This window comes from Galeopterus variegatus, unplaced genomic scaffold, assembly GCF_000696425.1.
Source record: "Galeopterus variegatus unplaced genomic scaffold, G_variegatus-3.0.2 Scaffold93, whole genome shotgun sequence".
Lineage (NCBI taxonomy): Eukaryota > Metazoa > Chordata > Mammalia > Dermoptera > Cynocephalidae > Galeopterus > Galeopterus variegatus.
In genome coordinates this window covers 604,087-616,082 of record NW_007726204.1, presented here as the reverse complement: position 1 = coordinate 616,082, position 11,996 = coordinate 604,087, and the positions used below count along the sequence as shown (strand labels likewise).

Genomic DNA, 11,996 nt, shown 5'->3' with positions numbered 1-11,996 from the left:
ACAGTGGGAAGAGCATGTGCAAAGGCCTAGAGATGAGCTTGCATCTTCAGGGCCCTGCAATTAGGTCAGGAGGCCTTGACAGGGCATGGATAAGGGGCCCAGAGATGGGATGAGAGGTGAACAGGCTTCAGATCATGCAGGGCCTCATGACCCATGTTAAACTTTAACTAAATGGACTAGAAGGGATGAATGGATCACAGTATGCAGTAGTCCCCCCTTATCCATAGGAGATACACAATGTTTCTCCCCTCATTTCCTTTCAGCTCAGGTTCCTTTTTCCTAAGGTCTGAAGATGCAGTGTCACCCCCAGTGGATGCTGCCTTGGATTGAGTGTCCTCCCCAAACTTGACCCTCCGTCACAGTGTTAAGGTGGGAAATCCTGTTATGGTAATTGAAAGGTGGGGCTTTGAAGAGGTGATTAGATTGCAGGACCATGCCATAATGAATGGATCAAAAATGATGGTCATGGGTTTGGTTTGGAGGGCTTTAAAAAGAGTGAATGAAGAGGTTAGTCTCCTCCTCTCTCTGCTCCACCATTTTCTACCGTGTGAGACCCCTGTGTTGCTATAAAGCCACTACCAAAGAAGGCCCTCACCATAAGTGTTCCCCAGACTTTGGACTTCCCAGACTCTGAAATGTAAGCAATAAATTTCATTTTCTTATAAATTATCCAGTTGCAGGTATTTTGTTTTTTTTTTTTTTTTTTTTTTTTTTTTTTAAAAAAACCCCAAAAAAAATAATTCAAGTTCTTTGAACATATGGCTGGTAACCAGCCTTCATAATTCACCAGAAGTACCTACAGATCACATATTAGCAGTCTCTCCGATATGACCACATCTAACATTTTCAAAAATGAAATTATATACCTATATTAAAAAGTATAATACAAATATTTTGCCTACCCTCTAATTTCCAAAGCATATTCACATATTGAATGATAGGCCAGAACATCCACATTACCCCAATTATACAAAAAGGAAACAGATGCAAAATAGTGTTAAGGGACTTCCGCATACACGTGTTATGTGTGTAAATCCCCTTATTCCCATTTCATCCATCTGGATGAACGTTATTCATATATTATCTGCCCTTCCCATATTCTCCTCTATTATAAAAGGCAATCACTATCCAGTCACTCAAGCCAAACCTCCTCTTTCACCAGCCCCCCACCTCTAGTCATCAAGTGGTAACAAGTTAACAAGACATCTTCCTAAATTTCTCTGGACTTAATCTCTTCTCCACTAGAGTTCCCTTTTGTAAGTCCATTTCTTCATGAGTCTGGCATGTGAGATTTTATTTGTTCTGCCACAGTTTTCTCTTCTTCAGTCAGTGGTGACAGCTAGAAAACAAATGACAAAATCTTTAGTTCAAGAATGTTTAAAGACTGTTACATTAGCAAATGCGGCTCTTAGTCTCTCTCTGTTCAACAGCAACTGGTTTAAAGCGTGCATAGAAAGTTTCATATCGAGACTTTATCACTGACAATTCCTTCAAGAGTGTAACTGGATTTTTCTCGCCTGCTGAATCAGGAAGATTAGTCTTGATTTCATTTTCCAGCCTGCACTGAATGTAATCCAGATCAGTGTCAGCTTTCTGGAACATCAGCTCCAGCTTATCGACCTCCGCCTCCATGTTGAATAGTTGACATTCCTCAGACCGTGGCAGCGCTTAAACCCCAGTTGCAGGTATTTTGTTATAAGCAACAGAAACAGACTAATATGGATGCCTGAAACCATGGATAGTACCAAACCCTATATATACTGTGTTTTTTTTCTCTACGTACATATTACCTATGATAAAGTTTAATTTATAAGTTAGGCACAGTAAGAGATTAACAACAATACCTAATAATAAAATAAAATAATTATAACAACACTCAGAATGGCACACAATTTAAAATGTACGAATTGTTTATTTCTGGAACTTTCCATTTGATGTTTTCAGATTACATTTGGTTAGAGCGTGGTGTTGTAACACCAAGGTCAAGGCTTCAGATCCCCTTACCAGCCAGCTGCCAAAAAAATTTTTTTTCAGATTACAGTTGACTGAGGGTAACTGAAACCACAGGAAGTGAAACTGCAGATAAGGGGGAACTACTATCCAGCAAATCTCACCACACACAGACAGACACAATCAGGGAAGAGGTCTCTCGGAGGTGCTGAAGATGGCTGAAGCTTTAACCAGAAATTGAACCTCAGTAAATACAAAAGTATACCCTGAAGGGAAAGCCTCAGGCATTCGGAAAGTATGGAAAGAGACTTTGCTAGAAGTCATGTAACTCGGGAGAAGCCTCACTGGGTTTGGAAAATTTTACTTTTAGCCAGAAATTACAGCCCTTCACATACAGAGCAACATGCCCAATGGAAACTTAATGTGCCCAGGCATGACAGGTAACACCTCAGTGACTTATCCTTGAACAGACAGACAAGCACACACTCTGGTGGGCACTGGAATGTCTGAAAATTGTGGGAAACTTCAGCAACCAAAAACATGCCTCAACATGCCCATATGGAGAAGAGCCAGAAACATTGACAGAACCCAGGCATCTAACATCCCCCAACACCATATCTGTGCTCTGGGGGACTCTGAGGGGCCATCTTTGCTCCAATGCTCCCTCTGAGTGTGAGGAAGGTAGGAATTGCTGAAAACTCAAATGGTCTTCTTTTTTCTTTTCTTTTTTTTGACCAGTAAGGGGATCAAAACCCTCCACACGGTGTGGTCTGCCCCACACTCAGCCAGTGGGCCCACCAGCCATCCCTATATAGGATCCGGACCCGCGGCCTCGGTGCTACCAGCGCCGCACTCTCCCGAGTGAGCCACGGGGCTGGCCCTCAAATGGTCTTCTACATGTAGGAAATGGGGCTAAGGAGATTCATGGAGGCTTTATCCTGTGGGTAAGGGCTGCTGTCTCAGGTTAATTTCCCATCCCTTTCCTCAAATTTCTGAAGTCATTTAGTTTGAACTCTTTGCTTCTCTCTCAAGCTGCAACACAAGCCATGTACCTCAACCACTTATCTGTCAGAAGATCAGGAGGGACCCAGAGGATCCTACTCAAGGCCCAGATTCTAAGTTAAAATTGTAAGAAAAAATTAAATAAATTCAATCTTGTGTATTTATTGAATAAACCAATCCTGGGTAAAGAGAAAAGAGAACTAGGTCTTGGGACAGAGGTACCTGGGGAGATAAGAGAAACCCTGGCCTCTGTGTGGTGTTGGGGGAAGAAAGGGAGGGGTCACTTATAAAACTCATGCTCCTGCTCATCCTTCTTAATGACGGTCTTGTATGCTTTCTCGAAGTCTTTGGCCAGGACGATGTAGCGGTTCTCACGGACAGCCAACATTCCACTCTGTTGAGGGATGAGAGTTAAAATCTACTCTGAGCACTCCCCACCCCTAGTGACAGTGGAAGAAAAGAGAGACAGGGCCCAGGTTCCCAGGGAGGCAATGAGGGATGTAAAGGACTGCAGCAGAGTGGTCTCAGAGAAGAGGATGCCCGGATCAAGAGAGAAAACCATCACTCACTTCCTGACAGATGGAATTGATATCAGCTCCTGAAATCTTATCTGGCCGGGCCACATCTGAAGCAGGAGAGTCAAGGAAACCATTCCTTGAGTGATGGGGTGAATGCTTGAAGCCGGAAGTCATCCTCAGGCCATCTTTGTCACCACCCCTCCTCCCTGGACCTTGGTCCCCACATGCACAATCTGGGTCATGGTGATGGCAGAGATGGAGAAGATCTGATCCCCGTTTCCAACTGTAGCCCCACCCCTCACTTCTAGAGCAGGATACAATCTTCCAAGTCAACCTCCTCAGAAAGGTTCATCTTGCTGGTGATAGTGGAGAAAATCAATCTCTTCTGGCGGCGGTCAGGGAGTGGAAATTCAATCTTACGGTCCAGGCGTCCTGGCCGCAGCAGAGCCGGATCCAGGGTGTCTGCTCTGTTCGTGGCCATGATCACCTGGCATTGTAGGCAGGCTAGCTCAGACCTCTGCCCCTCCACCCCGCTTCCTGTCATGACACCTGCCTCTCATGTGCCAGCCTCCACCTTTCCCTTATTCCTATACCACACTTCCCTTTGCCCATCCCAAACCTTAACGTTGACATTCTGGTCAAATCCATCCATCTGATTCAGCAGCTCCAACAGGATTCTCTGAACCTCCCTGTCAGCTGGAGAGTGTGCACCAGTCAGTCCAGGGTGTCCCGTATAACAAGCCTGCTCAAGACCCCAGGCCCTGTTTGGGGATCACTCACCCCCTGTCTGGGCATCGAATCTCTTGGTGGCGATGGCATCGATCTCGTCTATGAAGATGATGGCAGGTGCGTTCTCCTTGGCCAGGCGGAACACGTCCCGGACCATGCGGGGGCCCTCACCCAGGTACTTCTGCACAAACTCTGAGCCCACAACCCGGATAAATGCAGCTGATGGCAAGATGACAAAGGTTAGAAAGGGCGAGCCTCCTATAGGGCCCATTGTGCTTTAACTGGAACTGGGAATTCCCTGAAGACAGCCTTGTCCTTGGACATCCACTCCTAGTAGCTGGGTCACTGTCTCATGCCCAGGGCTGAGACCCAGCCCCTAGGACCAGCCATCTGCTTGCACCCCACAGCAACTCAGCAGCCCATATCACGAATCCTGCCAACAGATGTGTCATTTTTTGGCCCAACATTTAAAAATCAGGATATTAAATACTATTAAAAAAAAAAAAAAGGATTTCTGGAGTGCTTGCAAAATCAGAGAGAAGCATGTTTTCTATGTACTAAGACTTAATACTGCCTCACTGAGAGCTCTGCGTTCCCATTTGCTATATGAACATGCTTTTTCACTTCCAGAGTCAGGGATCACAGACACAGCTTCTGATGTAATTAACAACAGGCAATGGAGTTGAAGACATGTTTGCTCTCAGCCCATCCTTTGGATTTGTTTCTTAAAGTTTAACTTGTTTCTTGATGACTAGATGTAGCTTGTTTCTTGATGACTAGATGTTTTGTGCAGACACACTCCCAGGGCTCTCCTTCCAGCCACCAGAGAAGGGAGACACACAGTCCATATGTGTGGGCCAGGTACTTTCATGTCATAAACTAGGTGCTGTGCAAGGCTGCAGCCCTGCCCCATTCATTCCCTAAAATCCTGACTTCACACCTGGCTCATAGTGTTCCTCTTTCCTGGTACCTGCATCACTGGGCGCTCATACAACACCCTAACCTCAAGGGTTTCTGACTTTTTCTGCATCCGACACACACCGACCACCTTGCTTTGGCCATACATTTCCTTGGCTGCTCTGCAGATGTCCAACCTGTTCCATGTGAAACCCCCACCTCTAGAATTGCCTTATCTGACCCCCGACTGTCCATCAGCCTCTCCTCTCAATCACTGCAGTCCTGGACTGCCCCCCACCTCCCCTGTTCTTGCAATCTCTCAGCCCTCTCTGGGCTCTGCTATTCCTTCCACCAATCCTACTTCATTTACTCACTCTTAGTAAACTGTGCTAATTGCCACTATAAAAAACGGATGATGTCCCATATCAGCTTGGACCTTAATCTTCCTCCACGGTTAGATAACTCAACCCTAGTGAGCAACTTTTCCCATTGTCTCATCCCTTCTGCACTCTCTCTGCCTCCCTCCCTCTGCCAGTGACAAACCACTCCAATTCACTCAGAAAAAGGACAGAAGTTGAAGCAAGAGTCCCTCAACTTCTGTTCCTACTAGGCCGAGCTTGTCTGTCTTCAACGAATCGGAACTCACAACAGAACAAGAACACTAGTGGGAAAACTGGTGAAATTTGAAGGAGGTCTACACTTTAGTTCATAGTATTATACCAATGTTAATTTCCTGCTTTTCATAATTGTATGGTGGTAATAATGTAAGATAATAACTTTAGGGAACCTGGGTGAAAGGTACACAGGAACTCTCTGAAATAATTTTCTGTAAAATTTATTTCTGAAAACATTTAAGTGGGCTGGCCAGTTACCTCAGTTAGTTACAGCATGGTGTTATAACACCAAGGTCAAGGGTTTGGATCCCCATACCCACAAGCTGCCAAAAACAAAACAAAAGTAACTGGCAGGTGTCCTGGATCCTAAACACAACACAAAGCTATGGCCTCATTATTTCTTTCCTAAATGGTCAGCCACCCTCTTGCCAATACCCTCAGAATATCCCTTGCACTGTTTTTCTTACTCACACACACAGCAAAACCCTGTCCCTGGGTTTCAGTGAAGCCAAGGAATTACAGAGTGGTGAAGAGCTTGAGGTTGAGGTCAGACAGCTTGGGGTTAAATCCCGGCACTGTCACTTATGAGCTGGTGACCTTAAGCAGGTTACATAAACTGCTTGTTTTGCAAAATGGAGATGGCAAGTGTACCTGGGGGGAGGGGGGGTGAGGGGAGTTGACAATTAAAAAATTAAGTATTAATTAAACAATACATGTCTGAGTACAGAGAGTCGCTCCTGTTACATATCATAAATGGTATCTATTACCACCACCACCACCTCACACAAATACCCATACCATGGAGAAAATCTGAGAACAGCACAGACTGGCACCACCACAAACTCCTATCTCCAACCTGCCAGGGTCCTCAACACTGCCTGGGACGTTATCTTGTGTCTCCCTTGTCAGATCTTTCTTCTGTTTTCCACAGCAGCTATTTCAAACCCTTTCCACTGTTCTTAAGCACCTCACCTACTTTGTCCCCTCTTCACTACAGGAGATGACCTCACCTAGTCACCCTAGAGGGACAATCGGTACCTCCAGTGGAACTATATGACAGAATATATATAGTCTCAGACATATAGTAGCAGCCCTATTATTCTCTGTCCCCTGGCCCTGCTTAGTTGTTCTCTTCATGAATTTAACACCTTGTGACATATAATCTATTCACTTGTTTATCTGTTTGAGTGCTTCCACAATCAACACCTCCATGCTAAATGGGGACTTTGTTCTATTCATTGCTGTGTCTCCAGCACCTCAAACACATCCTGGCACATAGTAGGTGCTCAATAAACAGTCACTGAATGATTCAGTTCTAAGTGTTCATTTCTCTTTTCCCCAGCCAAGGCAGAGGACATGTCTGATTCATCTTTGCATTCTAGCACAAGGCCTGGCAATATAGTGCTAAGGGAATGAATAACAGTGACAATAGTTAACATTTATTCCCCACTTACTACATGCCAGGTGTGGTTCGAGATGCTTTATAATGATTTACTCTTCTGAATACCCCAGAAAAACAGGTACTACGATTATCTCCTTCTGACAGTTGAAGAAACTGAGTCACAGAGAGGCTAACACACCAAAGATCACATAAGTAGTTGGAAGAGGAGTCAGATTTCAAACCCAGGCACACTGGCCCAGAAAAAGCACTGCTTGACCACTGCTTCTGCTGCTCTCTGATGCACGTATATTAAGATTTAAAGATGTGCCAAGCCCTGTACTAAGGCTGTATGATCTCTAACACACTTATAAACAACTACAAAAATACATGTGTGTACACGTGTGCAATAAATTTCACAAAACTATACAAACTCTTATTATGTGGGATGTACTCTGACATTTTCTATTCTATTTCATGTTTTAAAATGCTGGTGGCAATCTACAAATTTGAATTCATAATTACTAATGGGTCACAACCCACCATAGGAAAAATGCTGCATTATTTCATTAATTCCTCATACTCAACCTGTGAAATGAGTCTTTTATTAAGAGGAAACTGAAGCACAAGGAGGTGATGTCACCTGCCTAGGACTGTACAGCCAGTAAGAGGCCCACCTGGGCAGTGACCCCGGAGCCCATGTTTGTAATCACTGTGCTGTGCCACTTCCTGGGGAGAATGAGTGAGCAGGGAGCAAGGTGGAGAAGCCAGAAGGTCAGAGCTCAGGGGAAGGTGCAAGAAGTTCACCTGTTGTGTGATGTGCCACAGCCTTTGCCAACATGGTCTTCCCGCAGCCAGGTGGGCCATACATGAGGACGCCTCGGGGAGGATCAATGCCGATCTGAAACCCAGAGGTGGGGAAAGAAGGATGAGCCAGGGAGTCTTGTCACCAACACCAAACCTAGCTGGGCCTCTCCCTTCCCTGCCATCCATGTCACCGTCTCACTTGTTTGTAGAGCTCGAAGTGAGTAAGCGGGAGCTCCACGGCCTCCCGCACCTCCTGCTTCTGAATGTCCATGCCCCCGATATCTGCATACATCACATCTGGCTTCTGGTCTGGGGAGAGAGCAGAGCTGGGACTCCCAGCCTGACACATAGGGTCCCCTTGGGCCTCCCAGGCCCAAGGCTCTCCACTCACCTGAGGTGAGCATCATGATGCTGCTGTCGGCCTCGGGAGGCAGCACATCCACCAGGGCATTGCTGTGCTTATGGAGGGCCACTGAGGCATTGGGCTTGAGCAGCTCCCGATCGATGGTGCTCAAGATGCGCACATAATAGTTGGAGCCTTTGGGAAGGGGACAGGAAGAGAGATAGAAAAAATGAGGAGTGCCAGAAACTGTCCCTTCCCCTCCTTCCCCCCAACCTCACAGTCACACCCTTCAGGCCACTTATATCTTTCACTCAGACCCTGATGGGGGGTCCTTTCAGCCTCCAGTCTTGCCTCCTCCAGTCCGTCCCCCAGAGTCACACTAACAACTTCCTTGTCTGTCTATAGACCTGAGTCTTTCTTGAGCTCCAGCCTTGGGTGTCTGGCATGCATCCCCCTGGATATCTCTCACTCACTGTGTCCCAACATAATCTCAGTATCTTTCCTCAAATTGTGCTGCTCCTCCTGGATCTGTCTTAAGAAGACCCACCATCCCAATCCCCAGCCAGAGCCCCGAGCTTCATCCTGGACCTTTCTCCCCTTCCCTCTGCTGCCCATCAGTCACTACAACCTTCCACCCAGCCTCCCAAGTGTCTCTCCAACCAGTCCCTTCTCTCCTCCTCATGGCCCCTGCCCTGACTCAGCTCTGTTCTCTCTCATCTAGGTCCCTGCACAACTCCTCCCTGGTCACCCAGCCTCCAGCCTCACCTCACCTGTCCACCTATGTATATGCTGGTGATGTACACATTTCTTTCCAGCCTCAATCTCTCTCCTAACCATCAGACTTTGCTTTCTAGCAGCCTCCTGGATGCCTCTTCATGACGTCCTGAACTGCCCTGTCTCCCTTCAAACCTATTCCTCCATCCATGTCACCATCTCAAGGAGAGCCCCACTGTCCCCCTAAATCCTACAGGTCAAAGACACAGGCCTCATCCTGGATACCTCCCTCCTCTCACCCCATCAGTCCAATTCCAGGAAAAATCACACGCTTTTCCCCACAACCTTTACAAGAACACAGTTTGGTCCAGAGGAGCAGAGGCCAGAAACAGGAAAAGACAGATAAGATGCCAGAGACAATAACCAACATGAGGGTAGGGCCCTGACATATGCTAATAATATACTGACTCCTTACCAGAGCCCAATCTCTTAACACTCCACCCATGGTTTCAAACTGAAGGTCCCAACCCAGTAGTCATTGTAAAATCAACCTAGAGGGTCATAACCAGGATTATGTTTAAAATGAAACACTAGAAAACATCATATAGTATATCACACATAGTAAGGTTAAATATCCTTTGGTGAAACTTTTGTTTTATATGTATATTTAAATTGTGAGAAACAAAGATATTCATAATGTAAAATATACTTCTACTTTTGGATTAGTTAAAATACTCTAAAGAACACCATTATACCGTCCTGCCTTGTTTGCTGCTGTTTAAGACCCTAGCTCATGCCAGACCCTAGTCCCTGGCACATGGCAGGAAGCAGTTGTTGAGTGGACAGAAGAATGAATGAGGTGCCCCCAACCCACCGACACACCTGTGGTAGAACCCACAATGGCTGTATTCTGATCCACAGCCTCCAGAAACTGCCCGATGACCAGTGGGATGCTCTGGATTCGCTTCACCTCCTCTTGGGCATGGAGGAATTCCTTCTTCAGGTTCTTTTGCTCATCCTTGATGTACTCCTCCTGTACCTCCAGGAACTCCAGCTCTTGCTGCAGCTTCTGTGAGCAGAGAGTGGGCAAGAGGGGGATGGCTCCAGACTTTGATGAGCCAGGGAGTGGTGAAAAGAGGGGGAAGTATGAGATGCTGGACTCTGTGCAGGGTCAGGGTTGGGGGTCAATGTACCTTGTAGCGGCTGTACAGGTCCTCCAGGTCCTCAGGCTCAGGACCCAGGAAGGACAGGCCAGTTTGGGGCCGGGACACAGACAGTGCTGGGATCTCATCCTACACCAAGGGGGAAAATCCATGTTGAAAAAAGAGGTTCTCCTCATGGAAGCATCTAGAGCCCCCTCCCCACTTCATCATGGAATCATTAAGCCTCTAACAGGCTCCTGATATCATTCAGTCCCTCTAAATAGATCCTGGAAACCTCTCAGTCCCTAAATCGGCTCCTGATGTCACCCAGCCCCCTGAATAGGCCTTTTATCCCAACATGCCCCCCAAGCCGACCTTTTGCTACTCATATACCACTCATAACATGACCCCAATGTCACTAGGGTCAAAATGTCACATCAACTCCTTACCAGACCCCAATGCTCCTCAGACCCCTCAACAGGCTCCTAATGTCACATGGCTCTCCAATATAAGCTGTTAAAGTCACCAGGACTTCAAGGAGTTCTAGCATGACTCAGTTTCCCCCCAAAGATATTTCATGTCACATTAGGCCCTATGTCATCCTGCTCCTTGGATAGGACCCAAACATCACTTGGCCAAGCCACAGATATTACTTAGCGCCTCCCCACGTCTTCCCCGGCCAAGCTCCGAACTTCAGTCAGCCCCCCAGCCCAGACCCCGGTATCACTCGGCCCCACGGCCGGTCCCATGCATCACTCACCCTCCGGCCCAACCCTAACCCCGCCGAGACAGATGTCACTAAGGACTGCCAAGCCAGGCCTCGAAATCAATCCGTCTCAAAAACCCCATAGTGTCACTCACTACCCATACCTGCTTTCTGAGTCTTACTGCTTTCCTACCATCACTCGGCCACCCAGACAGGCCTCTGGGCCGCACAAAGGTCCCCACTGAGGCCTCCGAAATCACCCAGACCCGGGCTGGGATCTTCGAAGTCACTCAGCCCATCACTGAGGTCTGGCTTCACCCTCTCCCTGCAAGCTCGGCCCAGACTAAAAAGCCCAGGTCCCCAGCGCACCTGAGCCTTCTCCACCAAGATGCCTATCTCCTCCATAGTGACCAAGCCGGCCTCTGTGCGGCCCGGCCTCTTCAGGCACCACTTCCGCGACGTCACCGGAAGTTTCTGGTCCAAATGGATTCTGGGAGGCGTAGTTTAAGACCTCCCTGAGAGCAGGCTGGATAGGCCGGATAGGCCGGATAGGATGAAGGGCGGGGAAGACTTCGTCCTGGGCTCCGCCCCCAAGACATGCGCATGCGCCATACGTACCCCGCGGGCGCGCGGGCCCCGAAGAGGAACGCCGGCCACTAGCGCGCGGTGACGCCATCTCGCGCGGCCGCGAAGGGCGCGGGACTTTTCTTCGGCAAGCGGCGTGGCGGGATTACTATTTCAATTTAGGAAATCCTAATACCTGTCAGGAAGGGTCTGGTGGCTCTTCGCTGTTTTTTACTAATGGGGCTGGAGAGGCCTGGGGCCGGGTTCCTCAGAAGGGGTCTTTTAGGGGTCTCTATGTGGGCTGCCACAAGGATTGTGCACTTCGCGGGGACGGGAAGGTCCGGGCTTCAACACTGTACCGGGCTTCACCCTGGTGGTGGGGAGCCCCAATCCCGCAGCCCGCGGTATTATTAGCAGCGGAACAAGTAGAACCCACGCGACAGGGCTGGAGAAAATGAAGCAGCGAGTGCCCAGGGGTTGGGTCACCCAGGAGCCCCGCAGACCTGCGCCAGGTCTCGTGGTTAAGCCTTATATGCATCATCTCATTGAATCTCAACAGGTATTATGTTTCTTTGCTGGGGGGGTGGGGGGCTGGCCGGGATGGGGATCCGAACTCTGACCTTGGTGTTATA

General features: G+C 47.8%; 1 protein-coding gene and 1 pseudogene across 1 annotated transcript; both read right to left on the bottom strand.

Annotated features, from left to right (window-relative positions):
* Positions 1–802: 802 nt before the first annotated feature.
* LOC103598292 lies at positions 803–1,652 on the bottom strand (annotated as a pseudogene).
* A 1,442-nt stretch (positions 1,653–3,094) lies between these two features.
* PSMC4 (proteasome (prosome, macropain) 26S subunit, ATPase, 4) lies at positions 3,095–11,266 on the bottom strand. Its single transcript, XM_008582280.1, has 11 exons — positions 11,170–11,266; positions 10,146–10,244; positions 9,835–10,021; positions 8,287–8,433; positions 8,095–8,204; positions 7,896–7,989; positions 4,251–4,418; positions 4,090–4,166; positions 3,789–3,957; positions 3,522–3,577; positions 3,095–3,346 (listed from the first exon to the last, which is right to left on the bottom strand). The coding sequence occupies exons 1-11, from the start codon at positions 11,203–11,205 to the stop codon at positions 3,233–3,235; spliced, it is 1,257 nt and encodes a 418-aa protein (XP_008580502.1). The 5' UTR covers positions 11,206–11,266; the 3' UTR covers positions 3,095–3,232.
* Positions 11,267–11,996: the final 730 nt, after the last annotated feature.